This window comes from Fundulus heteroclitus, unplaced genomic scaffold, assembly GCF_011125445.2.
Source record: "Fundulus heteroclitus isolate FHET01 unplaced genomic scaffold, MU-UCD_Fhet_4.1 scaffold_66, whole genome shotgun sequence".
Taxonomy (NCBI): domain Eukaryota; kingdom Metazoa; phylum Chordata; class Actinopteri; order Cyprinodontiformes; family Fundulidae; genus Fundulus; species Fundulus heteroclitus.
This window is the reverse complement of record NW_023397099.1, coordinates 931,108-957,240: the sequence shown is the minus strand read 5'-3', so window position 1 is coordinate 957,240 and position 26,133 is coordinate 931,108. Positions and strand designations below refer to the sequence as shown.

General features: G+C 44.8%; 1 protein-coding gene across 3 annotated transcripts; it reads left to right on the top strand.

Annotated features, from left to right (window-relative positions):
* Window positions 1-4,641: 4,641 nt before the first annotated feature.
* nap1l1 (nucleosome assembly protein 1-like 1) lies at window positions 4,642-22,347 on the top strand. Of its 3 annotated transcripts, XM_012879373.3 has the most exons (16): window positions 4,642-4,779; window positions 8,866-8,904; window positions 9,413-9,501; window positions 10,822-10,924; window positions 13,517-13,658; window positions 15,244-15,336; window positions 15,447-15,575; window positions 15,723-15,794; window positions 15,877-16,016; window positions 16,111-16,256; window positions 16,335-16,354; window positions 16,438-16,560; window positions 16,652-16,684; window positions 17,244-17,294; window positions 18,680-18,715; window positions 20,708-22,347. In XM_012879373.3, the coding sequence occupies exons 2-15, from the start codon at window positions 8,888-8,890 to the stop codon at window positions 18,683-18,685; spliced, it is 1,164 nt and encodes a 387-aa protein (XP_012734827.2). In that variant the 5' UTR covers window positions 4,642-4,779; window positions 8,866-8,887; the 3' UTR covers window positions 18,686-18,715; window positions 20,708-22,347. The 3 variants fall into 3 exon arrangements, with proteins under 3 accessions (XP_012734827.2, XP_012734826.2, XP_012734824.2); XM_012879372.3 differs by lacking the exon at window positions 18,680-18,715 and having other exon boundaries at window positions 15,244-15,324; XM_012879370.3 differs by lacking the exon at window positions 18,680-18,715.
* The last annotated feature ends 3,786 nt before the right edge of the window (window positions 22,348-26,133 follow it).

The following is a 26,133-nucleotide window of genomic DNA, read 5'->3' as shown; positions in this document are numbered from 1 at the left end:
GATTTTCACATACTTTACTGAAGAGGTCCAGTAATGCCACACTGCTTAGGCACTCCCCCATTGCCCTCCCAAAATGTTAGAATTAGTAGATTAAACCCTGTTCAACATGGGACATCCTGTTCCTACAGGTGTCCAATCATGGGCACCTACACAAAGCAAGGTCTATAAAGACACGGAGGAATCAGTTTAGTGTAAAAGAACATGACTGAACTGCAGAATGTTCTGACCTTGACCTGATACACTTTTGGGTTTACGATGCAGGTGTTGATGCTCAATTTCGATTTTTTTTTTTTATTGAAATCCCATTATGTTATTTTTATTCTTTTTTGTGTGTGTTTGTTCATACTACTAATTAAATGTGACCGGTTTCTATCTAAACAGTTACCAACCCCCATGACACAGCAGTGCCCTGTTTATGGATGTAATAACAGAAGTAATCATTACTAGAAGTGTTCAATAAAGCTTTGTTTAAAAAAGTATGCAATAGTATGCGTCTCTGTGTAATATGAAATTGTCAAAGGAGGATAGCGTACATTCCAGGATTTTTGCAGTAGTGCGCCCCCTCTGGTGACAAGTTGAAATGACACCAGTATTGTGCACGTGCATGGGAGAAGCGCAAAAGCATCTGCCACTGCGACTGTGCAGGTCTTCTGCTTAGAGACATAATGTCTTCTGAGGTAAGAAAGCTAGAAATATTGAAGTTAACTCGTGTTCTCTCACTAATGCATCGATAATGGCGGAGACTCAACAAAGTAGCCAGGGCAATGAGAGCATGCATTGCGTCACATCCACACGCACATCTAGAGGGTCCGGTCCGAATCCCTCTCTAATAAAATGACTACTCCAGCCTATAGAGGCAACTGCGGTAAATAGAGGATAACTTGTTTTACACGTTGGGAAAAGCGTCATGTTTAGACAGCTGTGTGAATGAGAGCAGTCCAACATCAGTGTCCGACCTCCCAACTGCGCATGTGAAAGGTGAATGGTTAAGAATTTTTATAAAAGCATTCACAAACCTTGTAGGAAACCTTCCTGATTAATGTTGTAGCTGCAAATAAAGGGTGGGCCAACATCATATTAAATCTTATGAATTAAGAACGGGACATTGTTCAAGTTGATATCTGTGTAAAGGCAGATGAGTGAATACTTTTTGGAGTACAAAGTAGCTTTAAGGTTTGTCTGGTGGTTAGCACAACAGTTATTGGAGAGTTTGTACACAACCGCTTATTCAAGATAACAAGGACAAGTGTACCTAATGTATTGTCTCATATTGTATGTTTAAACTTGTTTTGGGTTTCTTTACAAATTTTACAGCTACCCTGATGAGTACTGAGGCCTAGTGAGGCTTCTGAGGTTGTGCTTGTGGTACCTGGCAGTTGTCTGATGGAAGGCTCAGCAAACAGGCTTTATCGATGCAGATCTGTCCCTCGTGGTATTCAGCCCACCATCCAGTGAGTCTTCCTGAGCTCTGCCGACGATGAGTCAGGAAAATCTTCAGTTGTCTGTTGTCTGACATAGATAGATCGTGGGAAGTATTTCTCTTGTGTGAAAGTGTTCTAAAAACGGAACGCTGGGCTTGTGCCAAATATTGCTCAGAGGAAGACTGTGGTGCAGGAGGGTGGCTGGTGCTGTCTCATGGATGAATCACTCAGAAATTCTCACAGTCCTTCCTTCTGCCTGTGTTCAGTGTCCTGCAAAAGATGTTTTCTGGCAGTATTTTGGGACATTTAGACAGAAGCTCAGGTTAGGTGTTGTTTGCCTGTTTCAAATGGGACAATAACCTCAGTGAGATTTATATCATATGGTGGGGCTCTAAACGTGTATGGAGCCTCACAAAAGTATTCCCAGCCCTCAAACACATTCTGTGACGTTGTGTAGTGGTGTATGAATGTGAGGGGAAGTCAAAGGACACATGAAAATACATTCTAGGGTAAAACTTTGCTTGCGTTTGTATTCCACCCCTAATTTAAAAATTGAAATTACCTAAATAGCAGACAGTTTGCATGCTTGTACCTGCTTGTGCTTGTGAGCTTTTTTGTGTCTCTGCTCTGTCTTCTCTAACACCTGAGCCTGGTTCTGGTTCTGCTGGAGGTTTTCCTCCCTGTTAAAGGGGAGTTTTCCTCTCTACTGTCGCTTCATGCATGCTCAGAATGAGGGATTGCTGCAAAACCATCAACAATGAGACCACTGTCCACTGTGGCTATACGCTCTTTCAGGAGGAATGAATGCTGCTTGTCAAGACTTGATGTTATCTGCTGGGTTTCTTTAGATAGGAAACGTTTTGACCAATCTGTCTGGAGGATTTGATTGAATTGGACTTTGTAAAGTGCCTTGAGATGACATGTGTTGTGAATTGCCGTTATATAATTAAATTGAAAATTTGAATTGAACTTAATTTATTGCATTATACGCATAAAGGCTTCAATGTCTCCCAGCGCAGTTTTCAACTCATCATCTAAAAACGGCGGCTATCGAAAAAGAAGCCAAAAGACCTGTTCTGACTCAGGAGGTGTTGCAGAGATCTACAGCTTATGGTGGGATGATCTGTAATCAGAAAAAAATTTAGCCGTTCGCTTAAAACATCTGGCCCTTGTGGAAAAGTGGTATAGAAATAAGCCACTGTTAATAGACAGCTCTAAGAGGTTTTTCACAAGCCACGTAGTTGACATGGCAAATGTGCTCTGGTTGGGGAAACCTAAAAAAAGTAACTTTTCCACCTACTGCACATGCAAAACCTAGCACTGTTCATGACACAGAAAACACTGTCCCCAGTAGTAAAAGCATCATGTTGTGGGCATGCTACACATATTTAGCAGGGACAGGGTATGGGGATAAATGTGGAGGAAAGCAAAAGTACTTTTATAGGAACTGTGTGGGTCGATGCATGTTAACAAACAGGCACTCATTTAGATGGTTCATTAATCCCAGTGTGTCCAACTGAACTTTTGAATTAACTCATTTTATCATCTGGCAGCAACAGAAGTCAACGTCGACATAAGATCAGTGAAGCAACAAGGAAAGAGCATTATGTGGAGTTTTATCAACACTGTCAACAGAGGGAATTTCCTATGAAGATGATGCTGAAGCTAAAGTTGCAGACGAGAATATTGAGACACAATCATGACTCTTGCCAAGAAGACGATCTGAGAACTGAGCCAGTGTAAAAAGCTGAGGAAGGCAGAAACCAATAGGGAATAATAGGAGACTACCAATACAATGTGATGAAGAAGATTACATTAAAATATATACATATGATGCACCAAAAATGCTAAATGCTTTGAATTCCTACTTCATGGAGACTTTTGAGGTTCTTGGTTGATACAACATAGAAGAATCTGCTGAGTAAGGTATTGGCCAAAAACTGCAAGGTCACCAGTAGCTGGGGTGATCCTTGCCTTTTCGGACAGCCGGTATTGACGGGAACCCACGGCACCGCAGGTTGTATCAGGCAGGCAAACAGAAACCAGATAAGAACCTAAAACTAAAATTGTCTCCTTATAGGTCATTTGGCCCAAATTCTTCAACTGCGAGTGGCACAAATGTCTTCTGGTGTTTAGTGTTTTATGTGGGTTTGGTGACAGATTAAACAGATTAAACATTTAGTTCCAGTTTTAAAACAAAAATCCAAGAACGTCCTGCAGACCTATACGGATTGAGATGGTTGGATAGATGGAAGGAATATAATTAGAGTTCATTTTCATAATTAGATCATAATTAGGAGTGCATGACCTCATCGCACCCTAAGACCTTTTAAATCCTGTTGACTGGTTGGACAAACTATGCATTATGCCTTCACCACTCTCACCACCCGAGGGGCCGGTCTGTGCTTACACAAATCAGTTGAAGCTGGGCTGTGAATAATTTGCCTAACTAATCAGGTTTCATACCGCCCATACCTTAAAGTTTAAGCCATCGCTAGCTCTGCAAACGACCATAGTTGGGATATATTTTACTACCTAGCACTACTTTAAACTTCAGCGCTGTCCATGACCTGTCTGTCTGGTTCATCATGAAGCTGTTTGTTCAATAAAGTTTTTTTTAATTCTTAGACCTGCTTCGTGTTGTTTATTGGTGGTTGGAAAGTAATGTTTTAGTGAATTACTGCCATCAGGTGGAATGGAGTGTGGATTCTTCTTGGGGTTTACTGGCAGTTGGCAAACAACAAACTGGTGCATCACCAGCACCTAGATATGAGGCCCTGCATTTATACTGAGATTGAACCAAACACAGGTGGACTCTATTTACCACTTAAGTCAGTTCTGAAGGCAACTGTCCGGACTGGCTTTCAGAGGTATCAGACTAGAGTTGGCTGAATCTAAATGCACATATCCATAGTCACATTTTGACGATTTTATGTCAAATAATAGTGAGTAATTCAGAACACTGCCAAAGCGCAAATAGCAAGATTATATACGGCTCAAAAAAATAAAGGGAACACTTACACAACACAATGTAACTCCAAGTGTTCCCTATATATATATATATATATATATATATATATATATATATATATATATATATATATATACATGCATGCATCCTTAATTGTGTCAAGATGAAGAGAATTGTGGTTTTGATTGAGGCTCTTCTTCCTCGCCACGCCCATGAGCTGCGTTGCCACGGCGACTATAGGTTTACGTGATGACGTAGGCTGTATATGAGCGCAGGCGGCGGGATCTCTCTCCCTTTTACCGCCATCGGAGCGGAGTCTTTCTTCCCCGACACTATCTAACTGCGCAGCGCCGCTTGTCCAGTCCATCCTCCGGCCGCACTGCGAAGGTAAGGGGAGGCAGCACTCGGGAAGGGCTCCGGCACCGAAGCCCCAAACTTTCCCGTTGCGTCCGGAGTAAATTTTTTTTGGAGAGCTGCAAAGACGAGACGAGGACGACTGCTTGCTTTGCTAATGCTAGTCAAACGAGACAGCGGCAGCAGCCATTGAGGCAGGCTCCTCCATGATGTGATAACGTTACAACGCCTTTAGGAGAATAAAAGCGGTTCTCCGTCTCTTTTGTTTTTTTAAATTAACGTTTAGCTAGAAAAGGGTCGCCCTAACGTGACAGCACGTCGGCTAATTGCCGTGAGCGGCGACATTTTGAGCGTTTTGTTGACACGTGTTTTAGGTTCTTGTCTTTTCGGAACTAACGGTGTGTTTCGGGACGACGGTGCTCCGGGCGGGGAAGAGCGGACGGGACGCTGGATTTACGCGACCAACTAAAACGGCACACCGGTGCCGCTTGGGTCTTGCATCCGGCGGAGTTAAATTAAGGAAAGCGGGCCACAACGTGGTACCGGGGCCATGGCACCGCTTCGTAACAGGACCACGTTATGTGGTAGGGGACAGCCTGTCTGGCGGAGATGTTCCTCCCACTTCGCTCAGCATCAAGCTAGCAGCGGAGACGCTAGCTAGCTAGCTGCTTAGCGGCAGAAGGCCGGCTGAAGTTCCGGCGGAGGGGGTGACACTCCGGGGTCATTTAGGGGGAGGGGGGCATGCATTTATGCTTTGGCTCCATAGTATACGCCCTTCTTCTGCTTTGAGGTCCCGAAATGTTTGCAGAACCCCGGCGTCGCTTGCCTGGTGCCCCTCCGGGAGGTGAGTGGAGGTCCAGCAGACCTCGGCATGCAACACGTGGTGGGAGGAGAAAGGCTTCCTCCATCAGAGACGAGCCGGGGCCCTGTGATCTGCTCCTTGGCTCCACCGCAGAGAGATGATGCGCTATACGTGCACACGTTTCTGAACAGCTATCTAGTTAACCCTAAGATGTTTAACCCTGAGTTCCTAAATATTTACGTCTGACACTTAAATTGTTAAATGCAGCCGTGGTTTTGAATGCAACCCCAAAAAGTCCTAGTTAATACTTTAGCGTGCCCACAAGTATGCCAGTACATCTCAGTTAAATGAGAATGGGGTGGGGGGGTCCTGCAGCTTTCAAATGCTTCCACACACCTGACTGCAACATTAGCTGGTTAGCAGGACTGCACCCATCGAGGGTGGAGACCAGGGTGACTTTTGTCATTAAAAATCCAGGGAGTCATATTTTACCGATGTCCCACACATTTCAAGTTTTTCAGTATGCTCGTTAGGCTGATTGTCTTTAAGGCTAATACTGTGAAAATCCAAATTGTCAGAAAAGAAATGGCAGCCTATTGAAAAGTATGCCTGGAGCTGTGGCGCGTGTTTATGTTGGTCTGAGTCAGCTCTTTTTTGCGTCAAAGCAGGGACACATTGATGTAACTAAAGGAGAGAAACACCTGGAAACCTTTATGTTGGAGCATCGATAGCTTACTCCAGGCTCTGGGGCCTTGGGTTCCTAAGGGAATCCTACAGCTAGTTCTATCTGTAAAGTGAACCACTGAGCAGCTGTTCAGCCCCCCTTTCCCCTCGGGCCAGGTACCTCTGATGTTTCAGGAGTGATTTAATAAGACTGGAGCTGTTTTTGTTCACGTCTTTGAATCGTCTGTGGTGGTTGCTCTAGAAACGCCCACTCCAGCCACAGTCCAGGCTCTTGATCTGGGCTTTACTGTGTAATCCTCTCAAGGCGTCTTGTGGAACCCTTTCTGCTGCACTTTTTCCTTCCACTCAACTTTCCTTTTAAGATGTTCAGCACTTAGTAGGTTTATAACCTGGTTAACACGCAGGGTGTTGTTGATGGTGAACAGACAAAACTAAAGCTTCATGCAGCACACTGTTTGCATGCCTATATATTGATAGTGACGTTACAGCAGCGTTTGCAATGTTGTTATTGGGTCTTACATGTGGTCAGGTGACCATGTCAAACAGGAAACGGCAGCAGCCAATGGGCTTTGAATGTCACGGAGCAGCAGTGCAAATTCACTGATTGTTGGGATATCTATAGGTTTTAAACCAGATTTATTATCTCCTAAATTACGTTAATCTATTTTTCAAAGCTCTTTTTGGCTCGCTGTTTTCATCCCAGCTTTTTGGCAGCAATTAATGTTGTTAAAGGTGATTAACAAAATGTAAAACCCCCTGGCAGCAGTACAGGAAATGAATTTTAATATCTGCAGAACTGTAGCTGTTTATCTTGGTAGGTGCCTCGGCTCTTTAAATAGACATGACCGGCGAATGATTGTCAAAACTGGGAAAACGGGTCAAGTTTCAGTCACTCTTCTCTAGTGGGTGTTTTTGTTCTTCAGCTGATGGTGTAAGCGGCACCGGCAGGTTCAGCAGCTGCTGGGAATGGAGACAGGAGCTGAATACAGTTTTCTGTAGACGACGTTTGCTCAGATCGTCGTTCACCGGCTCAGGGCTGGGGTTGAGTGGGCAGGGAAGGAAGTTTCCCGTTTGTGAGAACAGTTCTGAGACTTTCTTCTCTTGGTGCCGGAGGCTGTTATTGTCAGCCTGGTGGCAGAAACTCAGGCGTTGGTGTGCAGAGGATCCTTTTGAAGGTGAGGTTTGGTCTGGATGGGCGACTTGGCGTGGGGCCCAACTCAGCCTGGTTCTCCGGGGAGACAGAAATTAATGCTGTAAAATCTGCTGTAAAAATGTGGCGAATTAAGTTTGTTTATCCAGCATCCTGGTTGAGCCGCGGACATTTTCAGTCGGGTCTCTCTGAACTGGAAGGTTGGGTCATTGATTGCCTGCAGGCTCTGTGTGAAGCTGGGTGACTGCATGCTAGACACCCGCCTGCTTGTCTTCCTAAATAGAGATGCTTCACACACAGCTGTGCATTGCAGGAGTTGTCATCTCTGCTGATTGTCGTTTATAGAAGATTAAGAATATATCTTCTTGCTGCGTGCTTGTCTGACTGCAGTCTTTACGTCTCCTGAGCGGCTCTAATAATCAACTGATTATCATGGCGATCGGGGTTTCTTCTTCAGGTCTGATCTGTTGCTTTCCTCTCCCTAAGCTCTGTGCCTCATACACTAGATGAAATGGGCTGCAGGGGTTCTGATGGACAGATGGAAATGACAGATGATCCCTCTTCACGCTTCAGAACACACCCCTAAGCTTTATCTGCTTTTTATGAAATTTGAGTGTCTCAGTGCTGGTTAAAGCGTGTAGAGACTGAAGTTTCTGACAAATCATGGACCTGGCCTGAAAATCTGAACAGTGATATTTTGTCAATCATTACTCTAACATTTAAAATGTGCAGATGAGTCATTTTAAAGCACCAACACGCTGCTCAAGTTCAGCATTTGAAGGCGTTTTCATGTTGAGCTGGCTCTGCAGTCGGTTTGGGCCGATAAAGGCCCAGTTTGGATTTAGTGGGGTTCTGTGAAATGATTGGTTCTCCTTCCTGTAGTAGGCCCCTCTCTCAGCGGTATGAGGTGAACACATAATCAGCCATGCTTTGTGAACTTGACCCAAACTAGATACAAGCTTATGGTTTCTCAGGTGACCCAGTTTGCTGTGGATACCCGCGCTGCAGCAGATGTCCTGCAACATATCAATCCACCCCGTCGGTTCATTACAACTCTGTCGCGATTATTTCCAAACTGCTGAGGCCATTTGTAGATGCTTGTGCACAAATTACATCGTCACAAAACCTGAAACTGGACCGAGCAGTTGCATCTGATCGGGCGGACTGATTCAACAGTCAACCCCAGCTAGCATAACCTGGCCTCTGAAAACTGAAGAAATCTGAGTTGGCTCCATCATGTTTGCAACACTTTTTCCATATTCACTTATAAATGTGACTAAAGGTAAAGAATGTTAAAAAAAGCGGACCATCATCTCGGCACACGTCTCATATCTAAACTTCCTTTACCTTTTTTGTATTTTGGAGCAGCACCATGTGCTACAACTCATCTTAAAGTTATAGGTGAATCCTAAAAAGGTTGGTGCGTGTGAATCATTGTGCTTTTGATAAAAGTTTGACCTTTTTCTTCCGTTTGTCTCCCCAGCATCACCTGAGACTCAGCTAAGATGGCAGACATGGACAAGTAAGTGGCGACGCGTCGTCTCTGGGCTCTCTGACGCCTGCTGTGACGTCACTGATTGGGGTGTGGTCTCGTACCGTCACATCAGGGATTTACCCTCCGTTTGCTAAAGAGCCTTTGTAACATCTGAGTGATGGAGACTAGGCTCTGTGAATGTCACGGCCGTCACTGGAGGGAAGGATTTGGTCTCCCTGACAGCCGGCCGCTGCTGGCCATTGATTATTTTCACCCTGAGCTGCAGGAAGGCTAAGCTGCTCAGCTGGTGACTGTGCTATAAAAGTAGAGCGTGGCTGTGATGTGGAGGCTCATGTTCCTCCGCTTGAACAGTATCAGAACTAAAAACGGCTCCTTTCATAACCGTTTGCCTTTTTTAAAGAACAAAATCTGATTTATCTTGTAACAGGCTGAGTTAAGTAAAGCTTGATGCTGAAATGTGTTCTCTAGTGTTTCTGTGCACCGGGCCAGTGAAGGGTCCGTTTTGACCGGCCCTCCTGTTTTCCTCCCCGAGCAGCAAAGACCAGGCTGAGATGGACCCTGCAGACTTGGAAGACGTGGAGGACGTGGAAGAGGAGGAGACCGGAGAGGATGAAAACAGCAAAGGTTGGTCCAGAAAATACCTGAAGCGTAGATCTGAATGTTGTGGAGGACTCTGGTGTACAGAGATGGCCGTCTGGTAGTCGTGTTCATCTCTTTAATGCAAACCAAGCATGATGCTCTGAGCTGAGAGGCACTAATCCTCCTTTATTTTGGATGCTGCTGATGTTCCTACATCCTTCTGATGCTCAAAGAAATCAGAAAAGCGTTGGGCCGACGCACGGCTTGTCCTGGACAGAAATGGTTTTAGTAGCTGAGACTTTAAAGAGGACTCGTTCTGGATGCTTGATCTCTGAGTCCCCGGCGGCTGGAAATGGATCCGTAGCAGTTTCAGGCTGGTAGAGCTGATGCTGCACCTCAGGAACTGGAGATGTAGAATCCAGCCTTGTGTGTGACAGGGACCGCTGAAAGCAGTCGTACATATTCACCTTTTCAGATTATGACGATGTGGCTGCAACATTCAGGTATTTTAAGCAAAAATATTTCCAAATCTTAAAAGAGGCTTAATTTTGTCTTCAGCCTTGATTCTGCTGCCCTTAAAAAAAACAGAGCAGAAAAATGGCCTAACCAGGTTGTGGGTGGCAGCATCACTCTGCGGGAGACGGGAAGCTGACAGCAGAGCCTAAAGCCTGGCGGGGTGTGACTGATGCTGGACTGTATCGGGTCACTCCCTCATGTTTCCCAGTGAGGCGCTGGTGTTCAGCACACCAGCTCCAGACTTTCTCCACACCTCCTTAGGAACGTTGACGGTGTCAGAAACCATGCTTGTCAGTGTGGTATCAGGTCGGAAACGGCAGCTGTCCTCTCTCGCAGCAGCTTCCCACAGAAGCATTTTGTTGAGAAGTAACAGCTTGAAAATGTGTTTGGTTCGTTATGTTGAATGTTGTCGCCTGCTGGCAGAGATTAGACGGCGCTCTGGTGGCTGCTGGTAGCAGCTGGGCCAGGTTTCATCTGCCTAGCTGCTCCGTGTTGCCCAGTGGATGAATGGAGCTCTTTCATATCCTGGCTGTGGGAGGAGCTCCAGTCCCTTTGCATCATACTTCTTTTACAGTCCAGACGTCGCTGCACTTGTCAACGTTTTACTGTGAAATTCATCTTTTTCAGGCTGACTATAATGTTGCAACCCTTCAGATCAGAGCCTTCTTTATCTCATTGGTCTGGCTTCCTGCGTAAAGCCCAGTTCAGAGTGTACTGTTACGATGGTGGCCTGTTCTGAGCCAAGATGGCGCCCACTGCCTAGACTTGTCATGCATCAGAGGTTCAGCATGTTTAATGTGATCTGCCTCGTACCAGGTCAGTGCTTTATGTCTGCTTGTTTGTCTGCAGCTCGTCAGCTCACTGTGCAGATGATGCAGAACCCACAGATCCTGGCTGCGCTGCAGGAGAGGTTGGACGGTCTGAACGGCTCTCCATCGGGCTACATGGAGAGGTGAGAGATGCTGTTTCACTGCTTGCTCAATGTTTTTCAGATGCTCAGCACTTACTGTCCAACTGCCAGAACCAGGAGTACTGACACCAGTAGCACCATCGCCCCCCCCCCCCCCACCACCACCACCACCACCACCATGTGGGAATGTCCATTTCTGCATTCCCACATGGGGGGGGTAGGTTCTCTCTCTGACTCCTCTGCTCAGCAATATTTGGGATTTTCTTGCTGATCAAATCATTTACAAACATAAAATTATTTCAAAGGATGCTTGATGTGGCATTGTGGGCTTCCTTTGCCCGCGATGCCTCTAAAGGCAGCAACCTAGTAGTTAGTGATGCAACAGTTAAAGGTCATAGTAGGAAAAGTGTGTTTATCACAGGAGATGAACACTCTTCAGCAAAAGCTTTGTGTACACGGTGTTTAACACGCCGTCATGCTTCTGTGGGTTCCTCTGTTAGAACGTGGTGTGAAGGGCACGTCCGTGGCCCAAAGGATTAATAAGTAGAGTGGTTGCTCAGTCCTTTACATGTTAAGGCCTTTGCTAAATGGGGACAATGAAGGAACAGGATCAGTTTTCTCATTTCCTCTGATTTGTGATTGGCAGGTCAGATGCTAACCCCCCCCCCCCTTTTTTTTTTTTTTTCCTGATCATTGAATGTATAAAGATTAATTTTGGTCTAAGAACAGCAACCACCCACAATGTAAGTTTTAGCTTTTAGTTTTTTTAGTTAAAATAAATTATAAAGGTTGGATGTGTTTGATTCATAACTGGGAATAAGTTTGTAATTTCCAGTTTTTTATGTATATATTGGAAACTCCTATAATTGCCTGCAGCACGTTTTTTTTTTTTTCCCCCCCCTGTCACTTTTACAGTATATAATGTGGAACCAATCAGCATAAAAAGCTGAAAACCAGGGCTGCATGATGTCTGGTAACTTGGACACCAGTGCTGAATGTTGGGCTCGCTCCATCTATGATTAACCCACATTTCCCTCTTTTCTCTCATGGTGCGCTCCGCCATGCTTAGTCGCTTCATCTTTCCATCCAGTGGACATCAACGCCTGTGCAGAATTCAAAGGGATGGCGCTCAAACTCTAATTTGAATCAAGTTTTAAGTGTCGTTAGCCTTTTATTGGAGCACACTCTTGATCTTTGTTCATACTTTTTTTTTTTTTTGGCCCATATGCCTTCTGTTTATTTGTGTAGGTTTTTAGTAACTCAAGTAATGTTCAGCTGCTGAATGTAGCTGAACATCCTCATCTCATCTAGGTTGCCCCGCCTACCCCAAAAGTATTTATGCGCCTGGCAAAAAAACAACCTGACAGGACAGTGACTCTGCCTTCCTCACCAGCTTCTGGTTCCTCAGTGAAAAATATCTTGTTGATTCATGTTTAAACAGGAACAGCCCTGCCTGAGCAGACTTGGGGCCAGCTGAGGTTCTGAGACGCTGTGGGGGAGAGGGCTGCGTTTCTCCTCTGCAAAACCTCCAGCCAGCAGCTCTTTGATGAATGAGTTAAATGTTTGGCAGCAGCCGACAAACTCACCCAGCCAGTAGCATCGCTGCAACTCTGGCTGCTGTTTGCCCCCCCCCCACAGGCTTATTACAGCTCTACTTGTTGAGCTCAGGCAGCTCATTGCTCTACAGTTAATGGATTTTTTTAGGTGTGTGTGGGTGTGTGTGTGTGTGAGCACCAAGCTTCTCCAGGTACCTAGAGTTTTTGGTTGACATTGGAACGCAGGGCAGCTTAAAGCTCATCTAGTCCATCGTTCCATCACTGATCGTCTCTTTTATCAGCGCTGTTTGCATGTGATGGAAGATAAGAGGCTGAAATGGCTTAAAATGTTACGGCCACAACAAGCCATAGAGTTTTAGTAACTGCTGCTGTAATCACAGCTACGGTGTTTCTGTGGCATGACTTTAAGGGGCTGGCCCAGCATCACGGCATAGATGCCAGCTGATTAGCCGACTGATAAACGTCTCATAACTTGTCGGACGGCCTGATGCCGTTCTGAAGGTGAAAGTCTGAACAGTTTGGGTCTGTGGAGATGTTGGCAGCACTTCTCCTGACCCTGGACTAGATGGAGGGAGGGTTCCCTCTGCAGACCTGATCATTCATTTTTAGTTTGGACCTGACCTGTTTGATGCATGAGCTAAACCACACCACACACTGAATGATGACCAGCAGTTCTGGGGAACGGCTGTATTTATGAGTTAAAGTAGAAAACGGTTATTTCCACCATTTTAAGGCCTTTTACTTTTTTTACTTTACGCACAACTTAAGTGATCTTTACGGGCCGAGTCATAAACGTCTATATTTATGAACCTCCGCCTCCTTGCTCGGTGCTTCCAGCCAGAAGAGGTGGAATGGTTGCTATGGAAACGTGTTCTTCATGGTCACATTTTTTGTCATTTTAGACATCAGACATTTGTGATACAAGGATTATATTTGATGCATCACCCATTTATTGTCTCTGTGTGTCTACATTTAGATCAGAGCTCGTTTAGAAACAGTGATTCTTTTAAGAGGTCCTCTGTGGGGATTGTTTCTCAGAACCGTCCTCACAATCCCTTTCTACTCCGTTCTCCAACAGTTTACCAAAGGTTGTGAAGAGACGTGTGAATGCTTTGAAGAACCTGCAGGTTAAATGCTCCCACATCGAGGCCAAGTTCTACGAAGAAGTTCATGAACTGGAGAGAAAGTATGCAGCGCTCTACCAGCCCCTGTTTGATAAGGTGAGTCCTCTTTTCACTTCTCTATATGAAGCAGATTTTTATTTAGCAAAACTATTAAGTCTTTAGTTTTGGTGATTTGCATTAAAATAATCTGTTGGGCCGCTTACCGATCTGAAACTCAGAACAGAATCTTAACCTGGCTTTCCTGGGCGCTGATCCAACATTGGCATGCTGACTGTTTTTGACGTTGGTTCATAGTTTAGCCTCTAAACTCCTCAGTTGTTCAGAGCCTTTCTCCTGCTTAAAGTCAGAGTTTTGCTTAGATGTCGGGCTGCACATTAGGAAAGGTTGAGATGTGTGATTAATAAATGTTAGTTATGGTGAATACAGAAATGAAAATGTTAATCTCTCTGCTTTAGGAACACAGCAAGCAGACCCCAGAAAACAAGTCTATCAAGTACTAAAAAACCAAACCATTGTTCATTTGTCTGCAGCAGGTTTAAATGAAAAGGTGGTTTCTCTCTGACTTGTTTTTGCCATTGGTCCTGTTGTGTAACCAGGGCAGCTTCTTGATCTGTGTTAGATCCGTTCTTTATTTTTCACAGCCTAAGATGTGGAGCCACCTCTTTCTAGGCCCAGCATCCAGTGAACGGTTGATCTTCTGTGTTTTGGTTTGTGAGGGGTCCCAGTGGATGGAGACGGTTTAAAGGCGCGGTCATGAGTATCCCTGCAGACCGATGCCCTGACATCACCAGCATGATGTATTAGTAGCAAGAGCCGTTTCAGTCATATTCAACTGGACCTTCATCCACCAGTTGAAGGTCAGAGTTGTGGCATGGCTCTGTACGCTGCATTGACCCGCTTCAAACTCTGATGGTTGATTTCAAATTAAACAGAGAGAACATGAGACGGTCAGATCCAGAACTTTCCTTAAAACGGGCTCCTGCTTCACTTTACTGGCTGCTGTTCCCCACGATCCTCCTTTGAGTTCCTCATGAAGGCACCGTGTTCTGGTCCAGCAGCAGCCTAGTGCTGGTTTCATGAGCTTATTTCCAAAGTTTAGAACAGTGAAAATTCAAAGGACTGGTTCTAAGTTCTGGACCCAAATGTCCCAGGGAACCACTGCATATGCAAAATGCTAAAGGCCTTTCTTCCCTAGTTCCTGTTCATTATATCCCTCGATCTACTGCTTGTTCTTCTTCCAGTTTGGAACTGAACCAACATTTACTCATGAAGATCAGGCCTTTGATTTAATCATTTTTACATTGTTCAATAGTTCTACCTCTGTCACAGAACTTACAGGTTCTGCTATGTGTTTTAGTCCTTACAAAGAATTGATCTTCATCTAAATGGACTGAGATCTCATGGAAAATTGAGAACCACTTGGGTGTTAAGATGCAGCTTTAAATCTTCCTTTCATGGATGATTAAATGTTGGTCAGGCTGGACGCCTCGTGTTTTTACCACGCAGGGAAACGTGCGTTTACACAAAGTCGAGCCACCGACAAACGGACACGCTCCAACAGTTATCGCTGACGCAGCGTTTTCCTCAGCCGTGACCCCAGGTTTTCTGCCTTTGGGATTTCTGCTGTTTTTGTAGATCTCTAGAAAACACTTGCAGACTGGCTTCCTCTGCTTTTCCACAGAGAAGCGAGATAGTGACAGCAGCTTATGAGCCCACAGATGAAGAATGCGAGTGGAAGGCTGATGAGGAGGAAGAGCTGACAGTAAGTAAGCAGGTACAGGTGACGTATACAGCTGCATGCTTCCCTTCTCCTGGAACATGATCCGCTCAGCATAAATGTGCAGGAGTGCTTCTTCAAGCCGTGTTTCAATGCCTCACTTTCAGGATGAGATGAAGGACAAGGCCAAGTTGGAGGAAGAGAAGAAGGACGAGGAGAAGGAGAATCCCAAAGGCATCCCCGAGTTCTGGTTAACCGTTTTCAAAAATGTGGACCTGCTCAGCGACATGCTGCAGGTATGTTGGCCTCGCCACTGTAGGAGAGATGTGGGCCACGATAAATGCTCCAAGCATGATTAATGAACATTTGCTGCCACCTGCTGGCCCGGAGGTAAAACTGTCTCTGTTTTTTTTTTTTTTTTTTTTTTCTCTTTTATCCGTCAGGAGCACGATGAGCCTGTACTAAAACATTTACAAGATATTAAAGTAAAATTCTCGGATCCAGGACAGCCGATGGTGAGTCTGCACGTCCTTTTATTCAGGCGGCTGAAGGCGTGCCCTGAACTGTTGGTGAACTGCGTGTTCCTTCTGCACACAGAGCTTCACGTTAGAGTTCCTCTTTGAGCCCAACGAGTTCTTCACAAACACAGTGTTATCAAAAACCTACAAGATGAGGTCGGAACCCGACGAGAACGACCCGTTCTCCTTCGACGGGCCGGAGATCATGAGCTGCACGGGGTAAGGGGCTCGCTCAGGATCCTCAGAAGCTGCACTAGGCTTCAGACGCTCGGTCCTGACTTGTTCCTGCTGCCGTTTCTCATTTCCTCACCAGATGCACAATCGACTGGACAAAGGGAAAGAACATCACGTTGAAAACAATCAAAAAGAAACAAAAGCACAAGGGCCGCGGCACAGTGAGGACTGTCACCAAAACCGTGCCCAACGACTCCTTCTTTAACTTCTTCACCCCTCCAGAGGGTAAGAAACGCAGCAGCATTCTCGATTACATTCAAGGTTCGGTTCTGGTGACCTGACGGGTCCTTTTTCTGTTCACAGTTCCAGAGAACGGAGAGCTGGTAAGTGTGAGCGCCGCTGTGCCGTCCTCGTCCCCTTGGTGACGCGCGCTGCGTGGGTGGTGACGCTGCCTGCTTGTTTTCAGGATGAGGACTCTGAGGCCATCCTGGCTGCGGACTTTGAGATCGGCCACTTCATCCGGGAGCGCATCATACCGCGGGCCGTCCTCTACTTCACCGGGGAGGCCATAGAGGATGATGATGACGATGTGAGGATTGTGCACGCTGCTTGACCAAGCTTTGCTTTTGTTCTGGGTTTGTTAAAGCCCCTGACCTCAAACCTTTGATCTCTTGTTTCAGTACGATGAAGAGGGCGAAGAAGCCGATGACGAGGTAAAGCTAGCTCAGCTATTGGCCGTGCACCAATAGGCTCATTTCAGGTTTCTGTAGCAACAGCAGACAAATGCCATCAGGGCGCTTTATTAGACAAATCCTCTCCAGAAATATACAATATGATCTTACAGCTGGGTTCAGATCTAGCTTAACATGTACAGTATGTGTGCTAGCTGTGTGAGAGGCTTTTCTCATCTGAAAACACGGAGGATTAACCTTTTAAACTGCCTGTAGCCTGTTTGGGTGGACAGCTGATCCTACTACAGAAAGTCAGGTTTATCTGGTATTATTTCTGTACATTAACCAGTAACCTCTGAGCCCAACCAGTTCTTCTGAGTCTTCTCCTCTCAATGACAGCTTCTACACTGAATGTTGTAGTTGCCGTCACTGATGAGGAAACAGATGAGCCTGTAGAGTTTGACCAGCTGATCGCAGTCTAAGGCTGGCAGCGGTGAAAAAGGCCACGTCTCTAACTGTTGGCCAGACTTTCAAGAGGTGAAATGATGTGACTGGGTTTCAGAAAACTTGCTCACCTAAAGCTGCTTTGTGTTCCAACTAGGAAGGTGAGGAGGAGGCCGATGAAGAGAACGACCCCGACTATGATCCCAAGGTGAGCTAACCAGAACAGTTCTGACTTTCCCTAAAGATCTCATGTCCTGAGAAAGACCTTGCTCAGCAGTTGTCAGCTCAGGACGCTCTTGCAGCTCTCGCTGCCAGCAGAGGGTAGCTGCAGTCAGAGCCCAGCCTTCCACAGCTCAGGACCACAGAATCTCTTCCAGGTGCACTTTTCACTTTCCTCTGGGGTCCTGAGCTGCAGGAGAACAGCTGGCCTTCAAAGACTTTCCAGATCTCAGCATACAGAATCTGTCAGATGCTTCTAACTCCCAGCGCACTCTAGTCTGCCTTAGCTTTCTACTTGCAGACAGGGCTGTAGAAGAAACCCAGTAGCTTTTTTCTTTCCTCCTCCTGCATTTCATCTTTAACAGTCACTTAATTCTGAATGCTGCATGCTGATACTAAAGGATAAAAATAACAACCAGTTTGCTTTTAAAAGGAAGTCGGCCTCAAAGGCTCAGTTTACCATACTTGGTGTTTTAAGTGGCGAGTGAGTCTCGTTGGATGGGGTGTCTGTCCCACAGCTGCCAGCACATCTCACTAAACTAAAACGTTGTTAGGGTTGATATATTTCAGTTGTTTTAAAGACAATCTGCAGCATTTCTGTTACTATGGAGAGGAGGGGCCTACAGCTAATAAACCCAAAATGCAGTTTCTCAGAACGTTGGGTCGTCACATAAGACCAATCCAAAAGCCTGCAGAAAAGGATTTTCACATGGTGTACAGTGTCGGCTCAGTGCCCACGGCTGTGCTAAGGTGTTGAGAAAGCCCAGGTGGCTTTAAGAGGCCCCTCAGGCTCAACTGCATGGTTGCTTCTGGTGCCACTCGTCTTCCTCTTGATCCTCTTTGGGGCTTTGTCCAGTGGAGCACAGCGGTACCATGGTGCTTGTGATCCTGCGTCATCTTTGTGCTCCAGTCATCTGCATCTAGAAAAAGACATCTGCACTTATCCCTGCTGCTTCTGCATCTTTCCTACTGCAGTTCTTCCTTCCATTCAACTCTCCATCAAAGTAGTAGGGAGTAGGGAAGCTCATTTTCTGAGAAACTGACTTTTGGCTTTTATTTGCTTTAAGTCCGTTAACCGTTAAATTAAAGATGTCCCTGTAATGAATTGTTTTTTTCTGGGGCTTCGCCTGTGTAGGGAGCAGGTTGTCTGAAGAGGAGCATCAGGCTTTAACAGACACTTGGGCCTGATTCTCTGTTTGTAGCTCTGCCCTGAAACAGACCATATTTCTGCTTTGCCTTTGCTGAGCTCCAAGGTCTTTTGACGTTCTGTATTCTGCTGGTTGTGCTTTAGTTTTGTTTCCTGATCATTAATGTTTCTTCATCTTCAGTCACTTGCATCTTTTGTCAGCTACTCTTTAAATTTTTCCTCACTAGGTTTAAATGGTGACTATAGACAAATAACCTATCCTGGTAGGTACAGCTTGCGATTTGTCAGCTCACTACCACCCCTCACCCCCACCACTGCTTTGGTTTGAAGTTTGGTGTCTGCACTCCCCCCACCCTCCCCACACATGAGCTCCGTCGCCGTCCTGCTCTCTTCCACAGCTACTAACCCACCAGTTTGTTGTTGGATTTAAGTTTGGCCTAACCCATGAGACTGCTGTTTGCACTGCTACCATTTCTGTTGACTCATCCAGCCCTTTGTTTGCCTAACTTTGTTTCTGTGGTGAATGACCGTTTCCACTAACACCCAACAAGGCTGTGGGTGACATTTGTTGGCACCCCTGAAAGATGCGTAGCAAAAAGTAGCCTTGACATGAATATTTTATTGCAGTAGCAGCGGTGGGTCTATTTGTTTTTAGGGAGAGTTTAAGCTGGTCAGACTAGCATGGCATCACAACCACTTTGAAATCTGGTTGTTGAATAAAGATTTGCTGGACTCTACCAGTCAGCTGACCATGGATTGTCACTGGGTCTGTTAAAATGAACCTCCTGAGGCCGTCTGCTTTCCCAGATCTAGGTCATATAGACCTGCAGGACAGTATCTAGTGTGGATCAGGACTCATCAATGATGCTCCAGCCTGGACTGAGGCGTGATTTGGCTAAAACTTGAGGTTTAACATACGGCTGCTAAATCAAACACACACTACAAGCTGAGTTTGAGTGAGATGCTGCTACTGCTATGGACGCTTTTAATTTGAACCTTTTTACAAATCTTGTCCAGGGGTGGCAATAAATGTGACATGCACATTAACATACCATTTCCTTATGCTCTGTGACTCTGCTTTAATGTCAGACCTGGTGCTTATTAATTTCAGCTCCCCAGAGTTCAGTCTGCAGCAACAATCTGATTTCTCTTTAAAACCCAAAGCTGAAGGTTTTTAGTTGCTGCAGTATGTTTACACTCAATACAGCTGCCACAGTAAGTTTTGCTGTTATTTTTGGCAGCATTAACAGCCTCAGAGGGCAAAAATATATGTAGACTATTGCAAAGACACCCAGCCTAAAGAATGATGGGACACTGGTTCTGCTTGGGAACCTAAGTTCTGTATCCTGAGATGTGTAAAGGATTTGAGGTTCTTCACTTGTTTTTAGCGTCTTTCCCTCAACATGCAAGCATACAGTTTAGTTCTGCTAAAAGAAACAAAGTTTTGTTTTGTTTACCTCTTGTCTGATTTGAGTTGAAAGAGGTTTCTTAAAAAAATTTTTTGATCTTGACCACAAATGATTAAAAATCTGCTCTGTCGGGTTCTAAGCTTATTTCTAACTGTGTACAGCAATGCAGGTTCTATTCATTAATGACTAAGTCATGATGGAAGAGCTGTGTGCCGTACTGAAATGAAGTCCATGTCATGAATCTGTGGCTTTAAAATCATCAGTGGGGAAATCAGGTTCAGAACAAACACAATGGGTCAAATGTCTGCTGGCAAAGAGCTTTTCATGGTGCAGAGGTACAGAATAAGAAAGGGGCCAAAATCTGAACTGATGCAATGCCACCGTTCATCCAGTGAGGTAATGCGGCTGAAGGTGGCTTTACAAACTGCTGACTCATCAAATGGATTTCTCTTGGATTTAGTTTTTTGGTAGAATAAAGCTTAGACCCTTTTATTTTTTAAAGAGCAGATCATTTTTATTGTATTCATACACAAACCCCTAGAAGCAAAGGAATGGAAATGTTGCCGTAAATCAACCGGTGAAATCAGCATTTTAAAACTAGGGGTTAACCTTGGCATACCAATACTAGTCCGACTCAGGATGACGATTGGTCAAAATGACTACATTGAGTGTCAAAGGCCCAGAAGCTGAGCATCTTGTCATCAGCCACGGCTCACGTTGACCCTCCTTCAGGCGACGCAGTCTCGCCGACCTTCGGCTGCTTATTGACTGTGGCTCCTGTGTAGGTGGTGTTGGACTGAGGGTCTGGCTGAGAGGTTTGATCTTGTCTGTCTTGATCTGTTGCAGAAGGATGCAACCCCCCCAGCTGAGTGCAGGCAACAGTGAGTCCTAGCCTGGCTGCCATGAGGATCAACTGCACTGTACCGGCTTCTGAAATTAAAAGGAAAAAAAAATAAAAATAGTTATCGCCTTATAATGTTTTGTATTTTTCTTGGTAGGGGATTTGAAGAAAAAGTTTCCAGATTTTTGTTACAAAACCAGTGATCATATACTGCGAGCTGTTTGGCTCCATATACACAATATTTTACTAGGCCTGTTTTCTCCTGTTCCTCCTCTGTACAATAGCTAGACTACAGGAAAAGCTCCCTCAGACAGCATGAACATGTTTCTTCACTGCTAAACTAGTTTGGGGTCTTGTGAAGTTCTTTTGGATGTTTGCTCTTAGACAACAGCTGTGGTTAAGGCTGCAACATTGTGGCATCAATTCCCCCCCCCACCCCCACCTGTTGTTCCTTGCTCCTACCAAAGTTCCAGGTTGGTTGGTTCTGGTTGCCCCAGGTGACATATTTTCTTCTAATTGGTGCTTTGAGCACTTGAGCTAGCACTGTAGCATGTCGGATCTGCAGCTGGGTGTTCATCCCTGTCTGACTCGTATGCCCCCCACCCCACTGGAGCGTCTCGTCCTCCATGCGTTCCACTCGATACATTCCAGCAAGCAGACCGGCTCGTCGGCGAGCATCTGCCACTGTTCACCTGGACAGACTGTTAAACTGGATCCAAACCCGAAGCTTGCGTAGACTCCCTCGCTCATGGGGCTCTGCCCAGCCTGCTGGAGTCCCCTGAACATTCCAGAGATTTCTGTTCAATCAGGACACAGCTCAGTTCTGCAGGTGGTGGGGGGGGCAACCAGTCCCAGGAATCTCGTGCTTAAGGCTTTTCTACGGCTCGCCGTGGCGTGGCTGTCGTCTTTTCTATTGCACTTTGTACTAGTGTGTGGCGTGCCAGTGGCGTCCTGTCATCAGTTAGCTGAGTATTCCTTGTAAGCAGCACTTTTGTCGCTCTCTGTCTAAAGGGCCTGAGGTGGATGATGGCGTGAGGCCGAGTTGAACTGGTCCTTTTTTAAAGTGCATTAGCTTTCCTAGAGAAACGGCACACTTCAGAAGCTTTATCAAAACGTTGGGCAGATGTAGCACAGGGGACAAGCGAAAAGCGTCAAATTCACCTACCCCACTACTACCCCCGTTTATCACCCCAACCTCTTGTGTCAACTTGTCCAGACTAAAGCTCAGCACTCGAGATCCTCTTGTACATTTATTTAATTCACTGTGAAAGGGGGAAATCAGACGGCCTTGGTGGTTGCCTGGGACCCTCCTCAATCCCCACTTCCACCCGCTCGCTTTTTGTTTGGTCTTTACCAAGAATGCCACAGAAAAGTACGTCAGAGCAATATTTGGAGCCAGTAAGGGACTACCAAGAGGAATCCTGGGCTCCCTCGCGTTGTGTTGGACCTTGTCGCGTCCACTGGAGAGCCAGGGTACCTCACTTTCTGCAGGGAGCATTCACATCATATTCATTGAGAGAAGATGCGATGGGGCCTCTGTACGGTCACTTCTGAGCAGCTGTTGTCAAGGCAAAATGCTATGCTACAAAAATACTAATGTACTCTACCTGTACGTGTATGTTCCTGAATAAATTGGTTAAACATGGCTCCTTGTTGACTTTGTCTGCTTGTTTCAAATCACGGTCTGTCAAACAGCTCATTAGGTTAAATGAAGTGGCCTTCTTTTGGAAAAATTCAGATGAGATCCCTCTGATTTTAACACGTCATAAATTGATTCTAACATTTTAACCCATCAGTATTGATCAAATGCACAGGAAGTTGGTTAAAAGCTGCCATTTTGTAACGAGACTAGAAAACAAACTGGACTGATGGTTTTTAAATTATAGCTTGAACTGGGTCTGGTTAAGTCTTCAAACAAAACTTGCTTTTCACTAAACTGGGGGGGGGGACTTTGAGACTGTCTACAAATGACAGTTCATTTTAGACTTTTAAAGGAAGTGGCTGATTTTAGTCAAGATACTCTTGATCCGTAGAGCCTAAAAATGAGACCCAATTAAAACGAGTGAAGATTAATTACAGAAACGGAACGTTTGACACTACGAAAGTAAAAGTGGGTAAGAACATCTTTGTAAGAGTAAACCCAGGTTAGTTGGACCCAAAAGCTGAGGTTTTGGGGTCTAATAGAGGCCAAACACCACAGGGGTTTTTGCAAAACAAAAATAAAAGTATATAGAAGGATTTATTTATTCATTTTTTTATTTAATAAACCAGACAATTATTCACACAGAAGCTGGATGTAGGAAGTAGTTTGTCACTAATGAGCTTCCTGTGTGAGAAGGGTGAAAGAACAGAACACCCAAAGCATTTCTAATGTCTTTCCATTTGATAACTGCTGCTGGACCCAAAAGGAGGGGGGAGCAGGTCAGGACCAAAATAAATGGTAACGGTGTAACTATTTTCCAGAAGGGGCAAAATGGGAATTTCTTCTAGTGAGAATTGTTCTGCTGTTACAATAGGAAGGGGGAACTGGTAGTGCTTTATCAATAATACACTTAAACAAGTGTATTAGTCTTTATAGAAATATGTGATATGATTTGAATCACTAACATTTACCTTGTAACTACTAATATAAGGTCAAGTATTTATAAACTAAGACGGTTGACTAGCTGCCATTGAGGCTTTTATGGTAAAATTCTAAACATTTAACAGGAATGGAGTTTATGTTCAGGGCGCTCCGGACAAATCTGAGGCATTTTAGCTGTATTTTTGTATGAAAAGCATTTCCCATTGCATAAATACATAATCGTATGTTTACTGGTTTAAGAAGAGCTATACATGAAGTTTCTAAGAACAAAAAAGGCTGAGCTTTGATATAGCTACAAAAGTGAACTAATGGAAATTATGAGCTGTCAATCCTGTCATAAAACTATCAAACTTTGAGCGGAATAATATGAAAAGCATTGAGAAAGATGAGCGATGGGGACATGGAAAAGTAAATTTTTATAAAAATAATTACTCAAAAATTGATCATGTTAATGGATTCAATGTCTATGTTAAAACAGGTTTTTCATTAGCTAATGAGATTTCTACACCCAGGAATTAAAAATGGCGTAGAAAATACACCGCTCAAAATAAAATAAAGGAGTCATAACCTGGTATTTTACATATACTATCCTTCGGAAAGGTTTGTACAAAGAGCCAACACAAAAAAAAAACCAAGTCTTTTTCACACTCTTTCTGGAAGAGTTTAACTGAGGCACAACACACAAAATGTCCCTTAAAAGTACGTACCAACATTACTACCGTGTGACTAAATTGAGTACGTACACCTGAATTCAAGCACAAGGTGACCCGACAGCCCCACAACTCTCCAACCCCAAAAAAGAATCCTGTGCTCTTCTTTCTCTAAGTTCCTCCTAAGAGGAATGTCTCGCATGGCACAAATCATGACAACATCCAACACCGCCTTCACAGGCTGACAGTTTCTCAACAAATAAGAGGTTTTCAGTCTCTCCTTGCATTTGGCTTAAAGCTAAGGTTGGTAATCCTGTTCACAAACACTTTTTGTTATACTGGGTAAAAGGGTCCTTCCATCCTGATAGTAGTCAATACATTATATATTCAGAAAAAGGAGGTTAAAAAAGGAGATCTCTGTGCAAGCTGCAGGCCTGTAAAAACTTTGGTTTGAATGGCAGGATTGGCCAGAGGACTGGTCCTGTCCTTACCCCCCCCCCCTCTGCCCCTCAGGTTCCAGGGGTGTCGCCTTATCTATTGGTTGTCCCACATGCCATCATTCTGATGCGCTCACGTAACGTGTGTGCGTGCTCTTTCCTTCCGAGTTTCCGTTTGCTGGCTATGCACTTCCAGTGTTTAAGTATCCAGTTAGCTTTGGTGTTAGCTGTTCATTGTAGCTCTGCTGCTCTTACAGTATAGTTTGAACATGGCTAAGAGTCGCAAGAAGTTTATGAGAAGAAGAGGAAGGCCTCAGTAGAAAGACCAGGCTGGATTTGGGAGATTTTTTTTTCACGCGATCTCTCTGAGGAACATAAGGGCAGGTAAGACGGTCTTGTGCATGCACAGTTATTTAGAAAGGGACTGGGGGAAATTTCTGGGAAAATCACCAACTCTACCTTTAATACAGCTACGCAGCTCTTAATCACATGACTTTCTCTGTGCCACTGGTTTACTGTCAGATAGAAGATGAGGCTTGCTGTTGTCCTTTTTGGGACAAGCTTCATTTAAATTTAATCCTGCTTCATTTTCTTTTCTTTTATGACGACTTTAAGTGACACCCCTAAAAAAAAGAAAAAGAAAAAAGTATATCTTTTAGGAAAGCCTCTTGATTGGGTGGGCCCTGGTACAAAGCCCACCCAATCTATTGGTGGTCTTGGATAGGCCTGGATGGGCCTAGGCCCACTCATAGCTACAACCCTGCCTGGAAGAGCGTTACTAGTACGTTAAAGTACATAAAGGTTTATCCGAGTTGATCAAAATTAATTGTAGGCTCCCTCGTGGTTCCATCCTTGGTCCTAATGAGTTTATAGTATACTATACTTATTTGATATATAGACAAGTTTCACAGCCAGAACTACAGGGCCGCCATTTTTGTTGGTTTCTGCTAAGAGCTTCCGGTTTGTACGGCCATTTTACAGATTTCATACATAATAATGAAATCTGTAAACTTTAGGAATTGTTTCATTTTGGATTATTTGCAGACAAAAAGTTTTTTACTGTTTTGGAAAGTCCCTAGTGACCTCTTGAAAGCAGTAGAGCGCCAAACAAATCTCCAAAAAGAGTGGCTGGACTTTAATCAGTTATCACTTAATTGATCTGAAACCAAGTTTATACTAGTTTATAATACAAGTTTATAATAGCAAAATCAATGAGTAAATACATAAATAAATTGATTAAATTGAAAGGGGATAATAATTTAGCTGGAAGCTACACTCTTAGCAGTTCCTGCCTCCTTTCTCTGTGCAGCTCTGATTGGAAGCACCTGTCAGGCTGCAGTTAGCTTGGACTGGCTCCACCTGTTCACTCCACTATTTAACTCACCTCAGTCTGTTCCTGGTTGCCGGCTCGTATTCAGTCAAACCTACACCACGCCTGTCTGTTTCAGTCCTCACGTCGTGGTCTCTGTCTAATCTGTATGTACCTGTCTGCTGCGTTGCTGGACTCTGCTTCCTCGTCTCCGTCATCCTGTTCTCTGGTCTTCACTCCCGATCCCGCAGCAGCCCAGCTCCTCCGTTTCCTGGTCAGTTTCTCCGCTCCGTTCCTGTCAGCCAGCTCCTGCACCCTACAACTCCGTCCGGTAGCTGACTCTGGTTCATGTCATTGTCATCATCCACTGTCTGCAATAAACTCTCTTAAACCAGCTCTGTGTGTGCGTGCTTAGTCCGGGTTCATCCAAAGACAAATCATGACAGAAGCT